The following is a 20,737-nucleotide window of genomic DNA, read 5'->3' on the forward strand; positions in this document are numbered from 1 at the left end:
GTGCAAACACATCCTAAAAATACGGATTCCTCTCCTGCGTGGTTTCCCACAAGGTTTCTCTCATTTGTGCAGCGGGCAGATGTGTCACAGGGTGGCTTTTCCCTGCACCACAGGTGTCTGCTCTCACAGGCGTCACCTGAGTGTCAGAAACACCTCAGGTGAGTGCTCAGTGAAGGAATCTGGTTCGGGAAAGAGCCTGGAAACGCTGTCAGGAGAAATGCCGTGGGGAGGGGATGAAGGAGGGGATGAAGGAAGGGATGAAGGAGGGGATGAAGGATGCCAATCCCCTGCACATCAGCAACGTTATCAGGGGGCCCAGAGCAGCTGGGGCTGCCCCTGGATCCCTGGCAGTGCCCAAGGCCAGGCTGGACATCGGGGCTTGGAGCAGCCTGGGACAGTGGGAGGTGTCCCTGCCCATGGCAGGAGCTGGAACTGGATGGGATTGAAGATCCCTTCCAACCCAAACCAGTCCGGGATATCAGTCCCTGGAAGCAAGAGCCCCGATTAAAGCGGAGAGCGAACTTTAGCGAGCGCAGATGACGGAGAAGCAGCGCCCGCCGGGTCCCTCATCACCTGCAGCATCCCCACACGAAGCGGCACCGGCCGTCCCTGAGGGAGGCGCGGGGGGCTCCGGGGCCCTTCCCAGCGCTGCCCGCGGGCAGGGCGGGGGCCCGGGCTCCACCTGCCCGGAGCGCCGGGACGCGCGGAGCAGGGTCCGAGCAGGTGCCGCCGCTCGCCGCCGGGACTGACCTTGCGCAGGGCGGGCACGAAGAGGCCGCGCCATTTCGGGCCGTTCTCCTCGCCCAGGAACTCGTAGGGCTGCGGCGGCGGCTGCATGGCGGCCGCTCCGCATCGGGGCCAGGCCGCCGCGGTGTCGCTGCTCACCCGCCCGGCCGGGCCGCCATGGCTCGGCGGGGGCCGCTCGGGGCTCGGCGGGGCCGCTCGGGGCCGCTCGGGGCGCGGGGAGGCGCCAGGCGGGGGTCGGGACGGGCCGGGCCGGGCCCCGCTCGCTGCGGCCCCGCTGCCGCCGCCGCCCGCGGCCGCCGCCCTGCGCGCCTGCGCCGCCCGCCCCGCGCGCCCCCTGCGGGCAGCGCCCGGAACTGCGGGAGCCGAGCGGGGACGGAGCTGCCGGCACGGAGCCTCGCCCGGCCCGGGGGAGATTGGCCTGCCTGGAGGGTGCTTCCCTGCCTGGAGGGTGCTTCCCTAACTGGTGGATGTTTCCCTACCTGGAAGCAGTTTTTCTGAAGGCTTTCTCTCCCTACCTGCAGGCAGCTTCCATCCCTGCCCAGGGGCTGTGCCTCTCCCTTCCTAGGAGGATGTTCCGCTCCCTACCTGGAGAATGTTATTCTCCCTGCCTGGATGCTATTTCCCTACCTGTAAGCTGGTTTTTTCCCTACGTGGACGCTCTGCCTCTCTCTGCCTGGATGATGTTGTTCTTATTCCTACCTGGAGGCAGTTTTCCTCCCTAGCTGGAGGATGTGCCTCTCCCTACCTGAAGGTTATTTCCCTACCTGGAGGCCTCCTAGAGACCTGTGCCTCTTCCTGCCTGGGGGCTGTTCCCATCCTTATCTGAATTTTCTTCTGCTCCCTACTTGGAGGCAGTTTTCCTCCCTGTTTGGAGGCTGTTTCCTTACCTGGAAGGAGTTTCTCTCCCTACTTGAAGGCTGTTTTCCTATCTGTAGACTGTTCTTCCTACCTGGAGGCAGTTTTGCTCACAACCTGGAGCCTGTTTTCCTCCCTGTCTGGAGGATGTTCTTCTTCCAACCTGGAGGCTGCTTCCATCCCTACCTGGAGGCTGTTTTCCTCCCTAGTTGGAGGATGTTTTCCTACCTGCCAGCAGTTTCTCTCCACACCTGGAAGGAGTTCTTCTCCCTGGTTGGAGGCAGCATTCCTCCCTTTCTGGAGGCAGTTTCCCTCCCCACTCCAGAGAACACCGTCACCATTCCCTTCACCCACCCATCACCCAAATCCAGCCAAATTTTCCCTCATTTCCCTCCCAACAGCATCATATTCGAATCTCATACCTTAAATACCCCCTCCACTCCCCATTTTAAGACCTGTCCACAAAGGGAATGGATAAATTAAATCAGCAAAACAAAGGGCTTTTCTGTCAGTAAAAGCACAATCCATCTTTGTAACAGATTTCCTGGAGGAGCCTGATGCTTCCAGAGGCAGCAACAGCTCCTTCTGCTCCGTGGCTTGACCTTCCTGCCACACCAGAGCAGCCTGGGAGGCTCCCAACAAAATATTCATTTCTGTGGGAAGACACTCGTTCCTCAAACCAAAACTGTGAGCAAAAAGAAGAAAGTAATAATGGGACAGCGGTGGCACAACCCACAGACCCACAGTTCCTATTCCTTCCAGAGTTCAGGGCTGACCTTGCTGGGCACTGGTTTAGATGGGATATTGGGAAGGAATTGCTCCCTGTGAGTGTCCAAGGCCAGGCTGGACAGAGCCTGGAGCAGCCTGGGACAGGGGAAGGCATCCCTACCATGGCAGGGGGTGGAATGGGATGAGCTTTAAGGTCCCTTCAACCCAAACCAGTCTGGGGTTCTATGATTCTGTAATACTTTTGGGGAACAAATTGTGTTTGTCCAAATATTTATTCAGAGTTTCAGGAATTCTCATCCCACGTGTCCCAACAGGCCCAGATCAGCCTTAAAGACCAGTCCTGTCGAGTGAGGAAAAGCTGTGAGGTGTGAAAAGCACAGATAAGGTAATTTAGGAAGACAAGTTTGGTCATGTGTCCCCCTCCTGAAGTAATTCCTGTTACACAGAGCGATATCCTGCCTAATTCAGCTGAGAATTAGCAAATTCCAGTGAAACTCTTCTCTGAGTCAGCAGAAATACACAGACCTTACAGCATTTAAAAAAAACTCCACCACACTATTTTAATCATAATAGAAAAAGGCACATTTATGAAATCATCAAAGTGAGTTAGACCCATTTGGAAAATAAATTAATACATTTCCACACTTTGTGAGCAACAAGATTGATGCATGAAACCCTGATATCATCATCTCTGAAGTTATTTTTATAACAAAAGTGTAAAACCTTTATCTCTGAAAAGATTTATACTTCACAGAATGCTACATCAAGAGTCATAATTTCAGTTTCAAATAAACTTTACTCCCAAACAATCATCACCTGAGAGGAAAAAGCACCACAGGCTGCACAGGGAAATGCTGACTTAGGACTGCCCCTGCTCTCTGTCTGCTTTGCATTTTAATGTTCTTTATGCTGTTAATACATGTCAGGACCACACCTCGTGTGGGAGGAAGTTGTTTTTGCAATCCTTTTGTAGGATTCACTGTTGATAGGCAACACTTCTGGCAGGGAGGGAGGGTGGGATTGTTCCACTGTGGGAAGTTTTACACAACCCTGTGGCTCTGGAAGACTTGGAAGAGCGGAATCTCTGCCTAAAGTGACCAAAGCTTTGCTCTGAAAAAGGTTATTTGAATTTCCAGCAGCCAATTCTCTGGTGAAGTAGATGCCACGGGACAAAAAATTAATGAAAAATAAAAATACAGAAAAAAGGCAGGTTAAGCCCTTTTTTCCCTCAAAAAAGTGTCTCCAATCTGTACAGTAAAAATCAGCCCACAGCTGCCCTCCTGTGATAACCCAGTCCCATCAGAGGAGCTCAGAAATGAACTTTTGAAGGAAAAATCAATGTCCAATTGCCTGGTACAAACTGGCTACAGTTATCTGTGTTACCCAACATCCTGTGAGCATCTGCTATAAAATCCTCAATACTTTGTCCCTGAGGCCACTAAATTCTGTTTTACAGCAACTCTGCAGAACACTCCCAGATCCTCAGCACGAGCTTACTTCACATCTGTCTCCACACAGACTCCTCCAGGTGTATCTCTGATAAAAACTGAGTACCACGGGAGTTCAGAGGAATCACCAGCACTGTCTGAGCTCCCCCTGTGCTCAGGGGAAATGGGAAGCCTTCCTGACTCATCCTTGTTTGGGCTCTAAGGGAAGCAATATCAAACATGACTCAATTTAGGCAGGTTTCGGGAACTTCCCTCCCTTCACATTTGCTGTTACAAAGACCATTTTCCCTGGATTGCTCAACTGGCTGGACAAAGATCAGCTCCTTTTGCATTACCAGCATTCAAAGGTAAGAAGAAAGCCAAACCCACTGATGAAGTTTCTGATCAGTGCTGATTTCCCAGCTGTAAATTAAATGAAAAGTGGTTGTTTATGTCCATATTTCCATTTCAGCTCTATAAAAAACAGAGACAGTGATCAGACAGAGTATCTGAATTGCAGATCTAAATTGACTTGGGTTTGGGAATCTTCTTTAGGCTTATTTTTCTGTGAAATACTCTACATTCACGTCGAAGGCTCTGAATATTGTTCTCAATCTCTGATAAAGCCTTTAATTCCCTATCAGCAGGGCCCTTAAGCAGAGCTTATCCTTCTATTCCATTACTTCCATGTAATCTAGAGGACTGCAGACTCCAATTTAAACGCAATCAGAGCACACAGAGAGCCACCCCATGCCTGTGGCTTTTCAGACCACCTGCGAGGAGGCAATGTTGTGACCACAGGCATGAGAAATCCACGTGGATAATCCCACCACAGAGGCTCTCCCTGCTCTGCCCGTGGTTGGAGACCCTCCCACGGGCTGGTCCTGCTCCGGTGGCCAAACCTTCCTCGCCACACCGGGCACCGCAACTCCTTCACTCCCCACACTGAGGAGTTCTGGGCAGAGGAGAACATTTCCCAAGGCTGCTTTGGCACTGCCCAGAAGTGCCGGTGCTGCCCTGGCAAGCACCACGCTGCCTGGTGGCTCCGTGTCCTTCAGGAAGAGCCCCACATTCCAGAGGGGCAGAACGTGCCCGTTCCCGGCGGGCGCTCACAGCTGGAAGCGCCGCTCCACCTCGTCGGCGATCACGGCGGCGATGGCGAGGGAGGAGGTGGCGGCGGGAGAAGGGGCGTTCCTGACGTGCAGGATCCTGCTCCCAACGTTCCCAGTGCCTCCATCGAACACAAAGTCATCCACCAAATTCCCGTCGCTGTCCAGAGCCTGAGCTCTCACGCCAGAGGGACCCCTGCAAAAGCAAGGAGGAGCTCGCCAGCAGAAGGAAAACGTTATCCCAAGGCAGGAAATCAATTCCCGTGAGAAGGTGTCCAGGGAGACAGTGAGGAGGGATGAGAGTGGAGACAGAGCCTTTTGGGGGAGGTTTAACACTCAGGAGGCAGAGTGGGGGATGTCCGGCAGTCATGGGATCATTGAGATGGAAAAAGACCTCTGAGACCATCGAGTCCAACCTGTGACCTTAAAGCCCATCCCATTCCATGGGCAGGGACACCTTCCACTAGCCCAGGCTGCTCCCCATCCAGCCTGGCCTTGGGCACTTCCAGGGATCCAGGGGCAGCCACAGCTGCTCTGGGCACCCTGTGCCAGGGCCTCACCACCCTCCCAGGGTAGAATTCCTTCCCAATATCCCATCTAAACCTACTCTCTGTCAGTTTGAGGCCATTCCCCCTTGTCCTGCTACTCCAAGGCCCTGTGAATAGCCCCTCCCCATCTTTCTGCAGGTTCTCTTCAGGCACTGCAAGGCCCCAATGAGGTCACCCCGAAGCTTCTCTTCTCCAGGCTGAAGAATCCCAACTCTCCCAGCCTTTCCTCCCACAGAGCTTCTCCATCCCTCTGGTCATCCTGGTGCCTCCTCTGGACTTGCTCCAGCAGCTCCACGGCCTTCCTGTGCTGGGACCCCTGAGCTGGAGGCAGCTCCATGCTTTGGTATCGTATTTTGCTGGAGGAAGGGAATAAACCCATGCCACGTTTTCTGCTGTTTAAGTAAGAGATTTGCCAAACAGGAGAAGTTGCTTTTACCTGAGAACATCATTGGTGGTGACCTCAGGGATGAACTTCTGCAGCTGCTTCAGCTGGGCGCTGAGGGAAAAGGCTCTGTACAGCTCCCCCAGGCCGTAGGACACGTTCCTCAGCACCAGCTTCCACAGCCCACTGCAAGGGGAGAAACAACTGCAGTGAGGGAAAATCTGCCTCAAAATGCACCAGGTCCAGCTGTTGAAGAAGGCAGCAAATGCAACTGCAGGGCACAAATTCCCATTCCCGAAATCAGGAATCACATAATGCTTTCTATTTGAGAAATACATGTTTGCCCTTCTCTGCTTCAACAAACCTTGCTCACAGAGCTGTGGCGTTGAATTAACTCTGAATTCCAGTCCTGGAAGCGTTCCAGGCCATGCTGGATGGGGCTTGGAGCAAGCTGGGCAGGGACACCTTCCACCATCTCAGACTGCTCCAAGCCCCAATGTCCAACCTGGCCTTGGACACTTCCAGGGATCCAGGGGCAGCCACAGCTGCTCTGGGCACCCTGTGCCAGGGCCTCCCCACTCTCCCAGGCAGGAATTCCTTCCCAATCTCCCATCCAGCCCTGCCCTCCGGCAGTGGGAAGCCATTCCCTGTGTCCTGTCCCTCCATCCCTTGTCCAAAGTCCCTCTCCAGCTCTCCTGGAGCCCCTTTAGGCCCTGCAAGGGGCTCTGAGCTCTCCCTGGAGCCTTCTCTTCTCCAGGTGAACACCCTCAGCTCCCCCAGCCTTTCTCTCTTCCCAGCACCCTCTGCAGGTATTTAATGATGCTGTCTAGGTTGATTAAGTTATCACAGTGCACTGGACCAAAACCAATCCTGGAATAGCTCCAGCAGCACCTTCCAATGAGCAGCCACATTCCCTGACAGGCTGAGACATGTCCTGGCAGAAAATTCAAACATGAGACCACATGAAGTCAAATGTCTTGGGCAAGTCCACCCTTATCAGCACAACTGTTTTTAAACACACCAAAACCATGGGAAAAGCAGGAATTTCAGCAGGAAGTGGCTTCCATGGGTCACATTTCAACAAGAGCACTCAGCAGACACAAACACGAGGCATTACCTGTAGCTTACAGCATCTAGAAAGTCTCCAGTGCTGAAGTCCAACAGTCTGTAGCCCTCTCTCTTAAAGGCCAACACTGCATTAGGGCCAAGCCAAACACTGCCATCCATCCTGGGCGTGAAATGGACTCCCAGGAATGGGAACCGAGGATTGGGAACCTGAAGTGGGGCACGAGAGTGATCAGAGCTGTTACAAACAGCAAATCTGCCATTTTATTTCCAACCACAGCACGAAGTTCTGAGTCACAGAACCACAGAATTGGCTCTGAGCTGGTTTTGCTGCTTGTTAATTGTGCAGTTGTGGCATGTCATTAATTAAAACACTGGAGAACAGAGCAGGGCCAGGTAAAGCTGAATCTCAGGGGAAAGGAAAACAAACAACAGGAAAAAAAAAAAGCCCACATGATTTCTCAGGATATAAATCAAACCACAACAAAACCAACAGCACCCTGATGTTATTCACCAGGAGCAATTAAAAACAGAATACAAAATATTAGGAAACCCTCACTGGTGTGTACAAAACAACCTGAACTTAGCAGGCCTGGTTAATATTAATAACAAGTATCTGCAGGTTTGGGGGTTTTTTTATTCCAATTCCTCCCTCCCATTCCAAGACAGGATCCTGAACCATACCCAGGTGAGAAGAGGTCAGACAAACACCAATGCCAGCATTCCAATTTTCCCAAAGATTCAGTGTTTAGCAGGCAAAGCTAAGCTCATATTCAGAACATCAGGATTTAAATGTGTTGGGGAAGATGAAACAGGAAAGCCTTATAAATGTGATTGCCTGACAAAAGATTTTGGGAATATGAAAACTAAGACAATGTACAGCAGGATTAGCTAAAATGCTGCCCTAGAAATTCTCTCTTCTTGCTTTATAATTATATTTTCTGTCTGGGATTGCTCCTCCTCATCCCATTGTTTATCTGTATTAGGTGGTAGGAAGGTTGTCCTTTTTCTCCCACATCTATTTTTTTAATGACAAAATCAGCTAATTCAAAAAGGAAGCTGAAAGGCAAATACTTAAATCTGAATGTTGGGTATTAGCACAAAAGATTAAACCCTCTATCAAATAATTTACCACAGAATCCCAGAATCATTTAGGTTGGAAAAGATCTCCAGTGTCATCTGTGAACTTCCTGAGGGTACAGTCAACCCCTTTGTCCAGATTATCAATAAAGAGATTTAAAAAGACTGTTATAATTATTTAAATAATAAATCATCATTTCCTGTCATCTCTCCCTGACTTCTGAATGCTGCCTATGGATTTACTTTAGGACATACAGAAAGAATTCAGAGTTTTCTGGACATGTGGCATCATGATGTTCCATCTTTTCCCTATTAAGAAAAAAAAAAACCCAAAACCAAAACTACAACCAAAACAAACCAACTGAATCTCCAGCCTGGTGTTGTGCATCACTGTCTGACAGAAATACCCATGGAATTTTGCCCTATTTCTGTATTTTTAGCAGCTCTTAGGGCACACTGTGACAGACAAACCAGGGGGTACGTACTGGATAAATATTTCCTTTAACCAAGTAACACTTTTCTGGCTTTAGCACCAAATAATCCCCCCGGAACGGGACAATCCGGGGCTCGGGGCTGCAGCCACTGATCTCACACAGGCGGTCGGAGTGAAGCCCTGCACAGGTCAAAATGTGCCCACAGGAGATCTCCTCACCCTGTGGGAAACAAAAAACACTTAAAAATTCAATGTATCTACTAAAAAGCACCCAGAAAAAACCCCACAACCATTTATATAAATAAGTTATATAAGGCTGTTGACTGATTTGACTCCACAGGGTGGGAGCAGCTACACAAATTCACAGCACACAGGTAATGAAGAGCTGCTAAATATTAAACACCTTGTCACCTAAATAAATAAATAAATAAATAAAATCACAAGCTATTATCTATTTATTTAGCTCACAGTATTTGTTTTTAAATACTATCAGGTTTCTTCTTCAACTGAAAAATATTTGCACAAAAAAAAAATCAGTATTTGGTGGAAAAATCTAACAGATTTTAGAAGCTACTTTTAAATGAAAGAGCAAAAATAGGAGAAAAAAGCAGCAGAACTAAATTTAAAAACTACCAGAGGGGTTGTGAGGTTGTTTTTGTTCCAGATATTCCCTCTTGAAGGTGCAGGGGTTACAACCACAGTTCCTGGGCAGCTCTGATTTGCAGGAACAGCACCTGTCATGCACCTGTTTCACTGAAGCAGTTCTGATGATAAAATGACAATAAAATGATGCTAAAAGCCTCCTTATCATTTTATGGATGTCAGAGCCCAAAAGTAAACATGAAAGTAGGTGTTTGTCACCAAGTGAACAAATCATAAAAGGAGTCCCTGGAAAATCAAGCATCAGATGTGCAAGTGAAGCAGATAAGGGACATTAAACGTTAGGCAGCAGAAAGTTACTGTTTATTATTTTACATCACCATCATCATCATTATTATTAGATTTGAACATCCTCGTTGTTAAGAACTGCTTGCACTTGTTTTAGCAAACTGATCGTGTTGCTGAAAACCATTTTTGAACCTTTTTTATTTAGAGATGATTAATCCACCCGAAAAAAATCTTAAGCAAAGGAGAAGCAGCTTCCTGGAAGGAATTAAAACTTCTGTCTCATTCTTACCTTTTTGTTCCTAACAATGACTGGATATTTCAGTCCTGAAATGGAATTAGACAAGAGAAGGAATTACTGGAACAAGTAACAGAGAACTGACAGAACAAGCACCTTGTCACCAGGAAGGAATTTTCCTCTGGAATATCTTCCAAGCTATGGAACAACTACTGTTGTCATAATTAATGCTGTTGGACATGACTGTATTTATTAATTAACAGGGTTTTTATTCTTCCCTCTCTGTGCCAGCACAGACCCAACCTGCCTTGAGGATAAGGAAAATCACAATCACAAGAATACACATGCAAGATCCAGATAAATCTAATTTTAAGAGGAGAGAACAACCTTATTTCTCAATTTTACTCTCACTTTCTTCCATCAGCTTTAAATGTTTCAGCTGAAGGGTGACCTGCCTGCCAAAAAAAACTCCAAGTGAGTTTGCTGAATACTCTCACTAACATAATTTTGCCTTTTTTTCTCATCCCTGGGAGACAGAAATGTTCAGAAATGTCATTTCAGTTAAAACAATTGCATTTTGAACAAAATCTTTGCAGTAAATGGAGGGGAAAAAAATCCAGCCTTACCATCTTCACTTTCTGGAGAACTTTCTTTGGCCATCTCCATGTTTGTGACTTCGAAACCAGTCAAGATTGTCCCACCTGCTTCCTGGAAGTCTCTGGCGTAGGATTGGGCCACTTGTTTGTAATCCACAATCCCAGTGTAGGGAGAATCAAGGGCCATCAGACCCTGGAAGGGTTTTAAAGACACAGAGGAAGAGTGAAGGTTGGAATATTTCATCTGGAATATCTGCACTGCCATGAGAAGCGAGTGCTGCTGTCTCCCCACATGCTCAGATGCATCTGGAACACGCCAAGAATGTTTTAGGGAGCAGATCCAAAATGTTTACAGGAAAAAAAAAAAAAAAGATTAAAAAAGATTCTTTCCCAGAAAATTTCTGTCTGTACCTACAGTGAAACAGCACAGGGAATTTATATCCAGGTATTCCTTTCACACAAAGATAGATTAATCAATGACAAATCTGTATTCCATGAATTCCACACATTTCTCCTGCTGTGAAAATGAACAGGCTGAGAAGCGCTACATAACAACCACACCAACTGGATTGAAACTGGCTTGATCCAAATCCAGATGGGAATGAAATTTCAGGCTCTTCTGAACTTGAACCTCAAGGCCACAAAAATATTTGTGTTAAATTAAAAAACATTATCACCTGAGAAACAGAGCTCTTACAAGGTCATTAAAAGTATGGCAACCCCTTACCCTGCAGAAGGGCTCCTTCTCCTGGATTTCCTTGGCCCCGATGAGTTTCAGCCCCGGGACATTGTTCTGCAGCCCCCTCTCATACAGGGCTTTGAGCCTTGGAATTTCATCATGTTCCACAGCCACAATCAGCTTTGGGAAAGAAGGAAAGGCACAGCAGTGAGCAAAACAGAGCCAGGGCAGGTTTGGCATCAAGCTCAAGCAGTAGTGAATGAGTGAACAATGAATCCAGTAGGTTAAAAATGGTTGGTGTCCTTAGGTGCACAAAATTCTGTTGCTGAGGAAGCACTAATATACCGTGGAGAAATAAAAAATAAATGTTAAACTGCAGTTTAAGTTACCATCAACTGATAATATTTGCTAGAAGCACCCTGATACTACAAGTCTGCACGTGAAAGAAGAGAATATGAATTTAAAGAACCACTGGGATGCTTTCAAAAGTAAAACTGAAGTCAACTCAAGGTGTACAAACCTCAAAGACCCTCGGTAAGAGAGTAAGGATGTGTTCTGATGTGGTCTGAGTGGAACGGTACCAGTTTCACTTCATTTAACCACGGAGTTTGCTCACAGCTATCACAGACTAATCCAGGCTGTGAATTACCTGTGCCAGGTTTGCACAGACCATGATCCCTCCAGGTCCAGCTCAGCTCTGGCACACAGGCACCTGCACAGCCTGTGGGCTGCTTTAGGTGAAGCTTGTAATTCACCATCACGTCCCCTGGAATGAACACTGCCAGGGAAATGTCATGGAATCATGGAATTGTTGAGGTTGGAAAAGCTCTCTAAGAGTCCAGCCATTCCCCCAGCACTGCCAAGGCCACCACTGACCCACACCCCCAGGTGCCACATCCACATGGCTTTTAAATCCCTCCAGGAATGGTGAGTCCAGCACTGCCCTGGGCAGAGCCCTTTCCATGAAGAAATTTTCCCCTATATCAAACCTAAAGCTTCCCTGGTGCAACTTGAAGTCATTCCCTCTCCTCCTGTCCCTGTTCCCTGGCAGCAGAGCCCGACCCCCCCGGCTGCCCCCTCCTGTCAGGGACTTGTGCAGAGCCACAAGGTCCCCCCTGAGCCTCCTTTGCTCCAGCCTGAGCCCCTTTCCAGCTCCCTCAGCCGCTCCTGGGGCTCCAGCTCCTTCCCAGCTCTGTTCCCTACTCTGGACACGCTGCAGCCCCTCAATGTCTTTGTTGTGAGGAGCCCACAACCACCCCCAGGACTTGAGGTGCCCCAGCAGTGCCAGCTCAGGGGATGGGCCCTTCCCTGCTCCTGCTGCCACCCTGCCGTTGGTACAAATACACAAATTCAGCGTCACCCAGGCTCCAGTTGATCCCTTCAGGACGGGAGCTTTGATCTGGGAGCAGGTTGTCCCCTCGGGTGTGTTGCTGCACAGATCCACAGTGCCACCCTGTGCCCAGCATGGCAGCAGAGGGAGCACGGACAGTTTCCTGCTCCGAGAAAAACCATGGAATTCAACTTCAAATTTATCACTCAGGGCCAAAACCTTGGGGTTAGGATAGAGAGACCTGTGGAAACAGCAGCTCAATGCCCAGTGAGAGCTGGAAAACCTGAACTGAGTGTTAGGAACAACTAGGAAATGGATACAGGAGAACTCTGTTCCACTGCGTCTGACCACACCTGGAATGCTCTGCCCAGTCCTGGCTCTCACCTCGTACCAAAGACACACTAAATTAGAAATGGTTCAGAGCATGAAGGATGGGGAGAGTCATGAAAAAGCTTCTCTGGGAGGAACAACAGCAAACTGAGATTCATCAGCTGGAAGGGATGGTTTGGGGGAAGGAGGGGATTATGTACATTTATACATTTATGTATAAAATTATGTGCAACTTGGAGAGTGTGGAAAAAACCCACACAGCCAGGCCTGTGTTGTAACATACATTACACAGCCTCAGCTTCCAAGGGTAAAGTAGGGAATCGCAGGAATTCCTGTACCTTCCCACACTGGTTGTAGGGAATTCCCTTCTGGTCACAGTATTTGTAGCAGAGGGCTGCTCCCTGCACGCAGAGCTTGGCCTTCAGGGAGCCAGGGGTGTAGTAAATCCCACTGTGGATCACACCACTGTTGTGTCCGCTCTGGTGATGAGCTAAAGAGAAAGAAAAAGACCTTGTGAGAACACATTTATTCCCATTTAATCACTTCAGCTGTCAGAAAAACGAGTTAATGAACTGCACAATTAATTCTTCCCCTGGCCTCAAAAGGTTAGAGAAACACTGACACAGCCAGCCCTGGTTAATGATAATCCATCACAGCCTGCAATGTGTTGGATCAACAGGGAAAAAAACTCCCAAAACCACCAAGTTTTTCCTTCAAGAACAAGCTAATCATTCAAAATGTTTTACAGGCTAAAATTAATTTTAAAAATCCAATTTTTACCATGAAATACATCCCTTAAGTCCTCATCTAACATAATATCTGTGCAATTCACAATTCCTCTGGACATGTTGGCAGGCCTGGGAGGATTTCTGAGTATTTGTGAACTGGATTAGGTTGCTATTTCCTCTTTGCAAATAGATAAAATACAGATGAAAAATATCACAAACATTTTTACTGAAGTAATTTGGTCAGGTTCTTCTCCCTCTTAACGTGTGGATGCCCAAAGGTCATTCCTGCTTGGCACTCACACAGCTGTTAAGGACTTCGTGTGTGTCTCGGGGATAAAAAGTCATTTTGTATCATTCATGGAACATCTCAAGAGCAATTTACAGCCTGGCTGATGGAGCTATTTAAGACAGGAGCTTGGGCACACAGGTCCTGTTTGGAATCAATCACTGATGTCTATCCCTTGGGATTCCTCCAGCTCCATGCAGGACCTGCTCTTGCCCTTCCACAACCTGCACTACTCCTTGTTCCAGTTGTTCACCCCTCTTGGTCCTCTCTCCTGACATTCCCGTGCTGCTGGAGCCCCAGCAGTCTCACCTGCAGCTCGCACACAGTGCAGCAGCAACGCTCAGGATTTTTTAACTTAAAATTCCTGAACTGAAGTCCCAGCAGTGAAGCACAGACTGATGATAACTCTGCTTCTCCACTGAAGGACACATCCTTGGGAGAATGGAAGAAATTCCCTGTTAGGGCAAAGGCAGGGGGAGAGTCATAGAATCCCAGGATGGTGTGGGTTGGAAGGGACTTCAGAGATCATCTCGTGCCACCCCCAGCCATGGGAAGAGGACACCTTCAACTATCCCAGGTTGCTCCAAGCCCCGTCCAACCTGGCCTGGAACACTTCCAGGAAGGGAAATCCATCACCCACTTCAACAACAAGGGCAGGTACTCCCGCACAGCTACTGCCCAAAAGCTGATCCCTCCACACAAATATCCACGGAACACTGAGGTTCTGGCACCGTGTCCTTGGGCACAGCCTCCTGTCGGTCCCTGTCACCTGCCCCGCTCCGTACCCGGCTCCTGCTCCTTCTCCAGCACGGCGAAGGCCAGCGAGGGATGGCGCTGGATGAGCTCCCGGGCTGCGGCCAGGCCCACGATCCCCGCGCCCACCACGGCCACGTCGAAGGAGCTGCGGGGACACGGACACGGCCATCAGCACATCCCGGGGCAAGGGAGAGGGGACAGGGAAAGGGACAGGGGAAGGGAAAGGGCACAGGCGAAAGGGGAAAAGGATAGGGATGGGGAAGGGGATATAAGGAATAGAGGGGAGAGGGGAAAGGGGAGAGGGAAAATGATAGGAAAAGGGGATATAAGGGAAGGAGATATAGAGGAAGGAGATACAAGGAATAAAGGGGATATAGGGGAGAGGAAAACGGGATAGAGGAAACAAGGGTGAATAAAATGGAAAGGAGAAGGGATAGGAGATAAAGGATACAGGGGAAGGGACTATAGAGAATATAGGGGATATAGGAGAGAGGAAAAGGGGATAGGGAAAGGTGATATAGCAAACATAGAGGATACAGGAGAGAGGGATACGGGGAGGGGAAAAGGATAGGAAAAAATGATAGAGGAAAGGGATAGGGGAAAGGAATAGGGACAGCGGACAGGGATAGGGATAAGGTTAGGGCCTAGGACAGGGAAACAGACAGGGCTAGGGGAAGGTGCGCGGTGTGAGGCGGGCCCGCCCCGCTGTGCCCCGGCCTCACCTGAGCCGCCGGCTCTGGAGCCGCCACAGCGCTGCGAGCCCACCCGCGCGGCCCCTCAGCGCCGCCGCCATCTTGGGGGCGGAGGGAACGCCGGGGCCGCGTCAGCCGCCGCCTCCTCCTCCTCCTCCTCCTCCTCCTCCTCCTCCTCCTCCTCCTGCTCCTGATCCTGTCGCTGCTGCTGCCCCTCCTGCTGTCCCTGCTACTCCTGCTCCTCGCTCCGCCGGGCAGGGCAGCGCCACGCCGGCCTCCGGGCAAGGTTCGGCCGCTCGGCGCTGGGGGCAGCCCGGGGGGCGGTGACGGCTCCCCCAGTGCAGCCGTGGGCCCCGCCGGGCTCACAGCCTCGGTCAGGCCTTGACGGCGGCACGGCCTCTCCCTGCTGCTGCTGGCGCTCCAAGTAACATCTCCCTTTTCCCCTCTCCCGTCTGCAAGAAGGTGATGATGGCTTTGGGGACGCTCTTGAGGAAGCCGCCGCCGCCGCCGGGCGGTTGTAGAGCCTTCTGGGGATGGCTGAATGCCGTGTTCAACAAGTAAGAGTGAGTCGCTGGTTAATAATTAACTGTCAGATCCCTCAAATTTTCTGCGCGGTTTGTGAAGAAGAACAATCAAGTCCCTATACTGCAGAAAACGTTTTCTGTCATTAACTCTCCTCTTTCCCCCCAGATTGCATGTTGGTTGTTGGCAAGGCGTCATTCGGTACCTGCTTCCCCTTCCAAAGCTGTGACCTTCCAGAGGAAGGTGTGTGCCCCGCCCCTTCCCTGGAACGGCCAAGGCAAGCCGGCTACACGGATCCCATCCCTAAATCCTGGTCTTCTTTGACCCCAGAGCTCACCTTAACCAGTAGCACAGTTTTCGTCCTTCATGACACGGAAGGAAACAGTCAGGAGAGTTAAGTCCGGTTGTATTTGTATTCTTCTTTTACCAAAAAGCATCTACCACTTAAGTTAAAAAAAACCCCACACCAGACTAAGCACCACACAATCCAAAAATTACCCGTAAACCATTTTCAGTAAATTACATCCTTCCTTTTCTGACTGTGCACGTAACCAGGTATTTGCTGGGGAGCTTTAGTGTCGTCCATGCAGTAAGTGTGCCGTGCAGTAATTACAGTAATTACAGCCGTGCTGTGGGTGCTCTCTGTGTCGTGCAGGGTGGACCATGAGCGCATCCGAGCCGTGGGCCCCGACCGGGCGGCCTCGGAGTGGCTGCTGCGCTGCGGGGCCCTGGTGAGGTACCAGGGCTCTCCCAAGTGGCAGCAGGACTACAACGGGCTCCCCACGGGGCCCCTGGGCAAGTACAAGATCGAAGCCATCAATGCCACCGACTCCTGCATCATGTACAGAGGATTTGACTACCTGGGTAATGTACACCCTGAGATTATTCTTAATGGTCTTCATTTTAATTGCACCAAAATATCAGTAATGGCACTGTTTTCTCCTTCCTTAACAAGATACAGATAAATCTTAATTGGTTTTTTCCCCTTTAAAATGACTCTACAAATATTTATCAGTCCCTAAGGTTTTGCTGGAGGTGTGGTATGAATTGGAAAGACATTGGGAACTTCAGCTTTTACCTGAAGCATCCGTAGCACTAAGGAAGTGCCACAAATTTCGATGAGTTCATAGCAAAAAGCACTATAAATACTATTTTTTGCCTGCACCAGGGGATGATTTTGGTGTCTCTGAAGTTGTAATTCTGCTCATTCTCCAGGCATTTATGATGTCTTCAAAGACAAAAAGCAAGCTCTCGGTTTCTTACAAAATAAGAGATTAAGCAAGTGTTTCAGGTGGTCTTTAAATAACAGAAACCAAAAGGGGGAACAGGCTGTTTTATTTTTTCATAGGAGGGGACCCCGAATTTCTGACATTAGCACATTCCTATGTGAGAGTCATAGTTTAGTACCCAAAATTGTATAGGTTTTTTGTTACTTGCCCATTTCAAAGCTCTGTAAATCTTACCAAAATTATTCAAACCCTGAGGTTTTCCTATATCTGAAGTACCACAAAGGGACTTTGGAGATTCGTAGCCCCACTGTATAAAGGAATGTGTTGCTGGGTGGTTTTAGGGGCAGCTATCAAATAACTTAACAACCAGCACAGGTTGGTCCTGGAATTCTGAAGCAAATCCTCACCTTTGCCTTTGCAGATGGCCTGGAGCACGTTACAGATATCAAGCTGGAGAAGTGCATGTACATACAGGATGAATGTCTGCAGAGGCTCAGTGAGACCAGCAACCTCCAGAAGAGTCTCCAGCAGCTGAAGATCATTTCCTGTGGGAATGTCACAGACAAAGGCATCCTTGCACTCCACAAGCTGACGTACGTGAGCTGCCGTGCGCTTCCACAGCACCGTGCTCCGGGCTCTTTGGCACTGTGGTGGGTGGAAGGGCTGCAGTCTCACTGTTTCAGGGCCGTTTCAGACCTGTGGGGCTGTGGGGTGGCTGGGTTTGGCTCAAGAATAAGTAATTAATGACCACCTTGGCTTCTCTTGCTGACCCCTCTCCTGCAGCAGCTTTGCAGGGCAGGATTTGACTGTGTCCTGTAGGTTTTAATGCTTCCTCCACCTCACACTGCTTCCTGTCACGCCATCATCTGGTGCCTCAGGGTCTCGGGGCAGACCTGGGTGCTCAGGAATGGGATGCAGTTGGATACTGCAGCTACAAACCCCAAGCATCCACTTCAGAAACAAACTTCCAGTAGAATCAGTCACCATTTAAAATACTCAAAACAACTGCAGTAGAATAATTTCTCTAATTTCTCTGTCAGCACAGTTCAACAGTAGTTGCCCATATTATTTTTAAATATTTACAGGAACCTTGAATATTTATATCTGAGTGACCTTCCTGGGATCAGAGAGAAAGAAAAGACTTTCCGGGTCCTTCAGCAGGCGCTGCCGAACCTGGAGCTGGAGCTGGATTTGGAATAAACACAACAGCACGTAACTGAGATGTATGTGATTTCCTAGCATTTATCTTATGTTGCATAAATGAAGTTGTAGACACTGCTGTGTTTCCAGTGTGGAAGTAAGCCCAGCTTTCTCAGTCCAGCCTCAAAAGCTGTACGTGACCTTTTAAGAAATTATGCAATTAAGTTTTATTAAGCTTAAACTCGGTGGTGGATCAACAACAGACAAGGCAGGCCTCTGCACATAGGCATCTGTTTCCTGTTTTTCTAGGAAGCTCTGAATACCTCAGTTAGAAGTTTTCAGCATTTTATTGCACAGAAGCAAAGTGCAGAGTGGCAGTAGGGGAATGTCGGGGTGTGTGCGGTCAGCGTGTGGTGTTGCTGCTGTTCCCTCTGGGAGTATCTCACCCAGTCGGTGGGTGCTGATTTAATAACAAAAGAGGTATGGGTCTTTTTTGTGTTCTTCACACTTTTGAGTTTTGTTTGGTTTAAAAGGAATGATCTACAGGCAGTCAGGGTCACCTCCTCAGGAGCACTGAGCTGCTGAAGGGAACATGGCTGTTTGTGCAGCTCTTGGGTGCAGCCTTGGGCATGCTTTTGCTGTGTGCCTGTTGCAGTGGGGATACTGCAACATACATATACCAAACCAGGAGTCCCGTGGAAAGGAAATATATTTGGACAGACAGATTCTTGATAGCTGTTTCAGAGAGATGTTTATTTCTCCAGCCGCATGGCCGGAGCTCTGCCGAGGAACTGTTCCAGTCACGGGACCAAGGGTCCTTCTTAAGAATTAAATCCCAAGAAACATAGAAAAAGTTCTTAAACAACCATGCCAGGAAGTGTTTCAGTTCTTTTTGAGCTTGAATCAAGCTAAAATTTACAAATCGTTGTTCAAGAATCATTTTAAGATAAATGTCCATATGCGGCTCTGAGAGCCAAGAGTCTTCCCACGGTTCCTCCATAGAATCCGTCCATATATATTTCCTTTCCATGGGACTCCTGGTTTGATATATGCATGTTGCAGTATCCCCACTACAACATGTGCCGACATGGACTAAAGCAGTTCTGTGCAGCTCTGGAGTTGCATCCTCATAATTCCTGATAAATAAAAGTCATTGAGAATTGTTGAGGTTGGAAAAGTCCTCTGAGATCATGGAGTCCAGCCATTCCCCCAGCACTGCCAAGGCCACCACTGCCCCATGTCCCCAAGTGTCACATCTACACAGCTTTTAAATCCCTCCAGGGGTGGGGACTCCACCACTGCCCTGGGCAGCTGTGCCAGGGCTGGACAACCCTTTCCATGAAGAGATTTTTCCCCGATATCCAATCTAAACCTCCCCTGGCCCAGCCTGAGGCCGTTCCCTCTCCTCCTGTCCCTGTTCCCTGCGAGCAGAGCCCGACCCCCCTGGCTGTCCCCTCCTGTCAGGGACTTGTGCAGAGCCACAAGGTCCCCCCTGAGCCTCCTTTGCTCCAGGCTGAGCCCCTTTCCCAGCTCCCTCAGCCGCTCCTGGTGTTCCAGCCCCTTCCCAGCTCAGCAGCTCGTCCTGGGTGGATGCTGCCACCAGGATATCATCCATGTAATGGTAACAGTGTGCCTCAGGAAACTGCTCACGGACTCTGGACAAAGCCTGAGCAACATACCATTGGCAGATAGTCGGGCTGTTCTTCATGCCCTGAGGTAGAACCTTCCATTGATATCTCATCACAGGTTCAGCATTGTTAACTGCAGGCACAGTAAAAGCAAATTTTGGTTTGTCATTAAGGTGCAATGGAATTGTGAAAAAGCAATCCTTCAAATCAATGATCAGGATTTCCCACCCCGTTGGAATCATGGTGGGTGAGGGCATAGCAGGCTGCAATGACCCCATACTTTCCATCACTGCACTGATTTTTCGGAGATCCTGCAACAATCTCCACTTCCCTGGGTTTTTTTTAATTACAAAAACGGGTGTTCCAGGGACTGGTAGAAGGCTCAATGTGTCCCTGTTGTAATTGTTTTTGAACCAACTTACGAAGGGCAACTCATTTCTCTTTTGGTAGGGGCCACTGCGATTCCCAGATGGGTTTGTTTACTAGCCACTGCAAAGGCAGTGTAGGATACTGTGCATCCTTCTGCACCGTGACCCCCATCAAAAATGCATCCCAATCCGCACCCCACAAGCTGCCAACACATCCCGCCCCCAAGAGGTTAAGCGGAGCTGCAGTGACGTAGGGCTGAACTGTAGCTGTTTGCAACACCTCCGGCAGCGCTGCCACCTGCAGCAAAACGTCCCGCGGAGCCGCCAAGACATCTGCCATAGGCGGCTGCACCGGGAAACAGCCGGTGCTGGTGCATGTGCCGGATGGCCGGGTGCTGTGTACGCAGGTGCAGAGCACCGAGGCGCTGGAAGCGTCGTCGTGGAAGAGCAGGGCGCCATGGGCGCTCCCGGGAGCGGCGCGGGAGGGCCTTGCGGTGCCGCCCGGGCCCCGTGTGGAGGGGCAGGCGGCAGTGCCAGGGCCGACTGTGGAGCGGCCCACGGCGGCGAGACCGACGCCGCCAGGACACCCCCCGCCCCTCCCGACTGCGGCAGAATCCCGGCTGCCGCGCCTGCTGGTGGCAAAGGCGGGCCGTAGGAAGGACAGGTCCCACAACAGTAACTGAAGTGGGCGGCTGTGCCGCGGAGGAGGGTGGGGGGCACTCCAGCTCTTCGCGTTGTTTGGTTTTCTTTGCGAGCTGTTCCATGGGTGAAGGGTATTTCGACATCACAAACTCGCGTGGAGAGGTATATTTAGGAGGCGCGTAATCGCGCGGGGAGGGGAAGGAGCCCTGCGCAGTCTCCGCGACTTTCTCCAGCTCCGACGGTATCAGAGACACAGCGGGTACGCTGCCTGTGCTTGCGCTGTCCTGAATCAGTCCTCCCTCAGATAACTCAT

General features: G+C 49.8%; 3 protein-coding genes across 3 annotated transcripts in view; 1 reads left to right on the forward strand and 2 right to left on the reverse strand.

Annotated features, from left to right (window-relative positions):
* SOS2 (SOS Ras/Rho guanine nucleotide exchange factor 2) overlaps window positions 1-929 on the reverse strand; it is a 41,527-nt gene extending 40,598 nt beyond the window's left edge. Inside the window, exon 1 of the mRNA XM_048307060.1 lies at window positions 751-929. Coding sequence (XP_048163017.1) covers window positions 751-837 — 87 coding nt within the window. The 5' untranslated portion in view covers window positions 838-929. The remainder of the gene's footprint in view (window positions 1-750) is intronic.
* A 1,936-nt stretch (window positions 930-2,865) lies between these two features.
* On the reverse strand, window positions 2,866-15,032 carry L2HGDH (L-2-hydroxyglutarate dehydrogenase). Its single transcript, XM_048307666.1, has 10 exons — window positions 14,926-15,032; window positions 14,233-14,348; window positions 12,772-12,923; window positions 10,822-10,953; window positions 10,125-10,287; window positions 9,553-9,587; window positions 8,428-8,595; window positions 6,915-7,072; window positions 5,852-5,983; window positions 2,866-5,063 (listed from the first exon to the last, which is right to left on the reverse strand). The coding sequence occupies exons 1-10, from the start codon at window positions 14,994-14,996 to the stop codon at window positions 4,868-4,870; spliced, it is 1,323 nt and encodes a 440-aa protein (XP_048163623.1). The 5' UTR covers window positions 14,997-15,032; the 3' UTR covers window positions 2,866-4,867.
* A 20-nt stretch (window positions 15,033-15,052) lies between these two features.
* Window positions 15,053-18,291, forward strand: DMAC2L (distal membrane arm assembly component 2 like). Its single transcript, XM_048307667.1, has 5 exons — window positions 15,053-15,181; window positions 15,358-15,452; window positions 16,073-16,281; window positions 17,068-17,239; window positions 17,732-18,291. The coding sequence occupies exons 2-5, from the start codon at window positions 15,361-15,363 to the stop codon at window positions 17,844-17,846; spliced, it is 588 nt and encodes a 195-aa protein (XP_048163624.1). The 5' UTR covers window positions 15,053-15,181; window positions 15,358-15,360; the 3' UTR covers window positions 17,847-18,291.
* The last annotated feature ends 2,446 nt before the right edge of the window (window positions 18,292-20,737 follow it).

This window comes from Corvus hawaiiensis, chromosome 6 (genome assembly GCF_020740725.1).
Source record: "Corvus hawaiiensis isolate bCorHaw1 chromosome 6, bCorHaw1.pri.cur, whole genome shotgun sequence".
NCBI lineage: Eukaryota > Metazoa > Chordata > Aves > Passeriformes > Corvidae > Corvus > Corvus hawaiiensis.

Excerpts from the sequence above, each read along its gene's own strand:
- L2HGDH (XM_048307666.1), bottom strand. The coding sequence starts at position 14,996 with ATGGCGGCGGCGCTGAGGGGCCGCGCGGGTGGGCTCGCAGCGCTGTGG. Across the intron at positions 10,288-10,821 it reads AGAAGGAGCCCTTCTGCAGG|GGTCTGATGGCCCTTGATTC; the intron begins GTAAGGGGTTGC and ends AAACCCTTCCAG. Across the intron at positions 8,596-9,552 it reads TCATTGTTAGGAACAAAAAG|GGTGAGGAGATCTCCTGTGG; the intron begins GTAAGAATGAGA and ends TGTTTCCCACAG.
- DMAC2L (XM_048307667.1), top strand. The coding sequence starts at position 15,361 with ATGATGGCTTTGGGGACGCTCTTGAGGAAGCCGCCGCCGCCGCCGGGC. Across the intron at positions 16,282-17,067 it reads CAGAGGATTTGACTACCTGG|ATGGCCTGGAGCACGTTACA; the intron begins GTAATGTACACC and ends TTGCCTTTGCAG. Across the intron at positions 17,240-17,731 it reads CTTGCACTCCACAAGCTGAC|GAACCTTGAATATTTATATC; the intron begins GTACGTGAGCTG and ends AAATATTTACAG.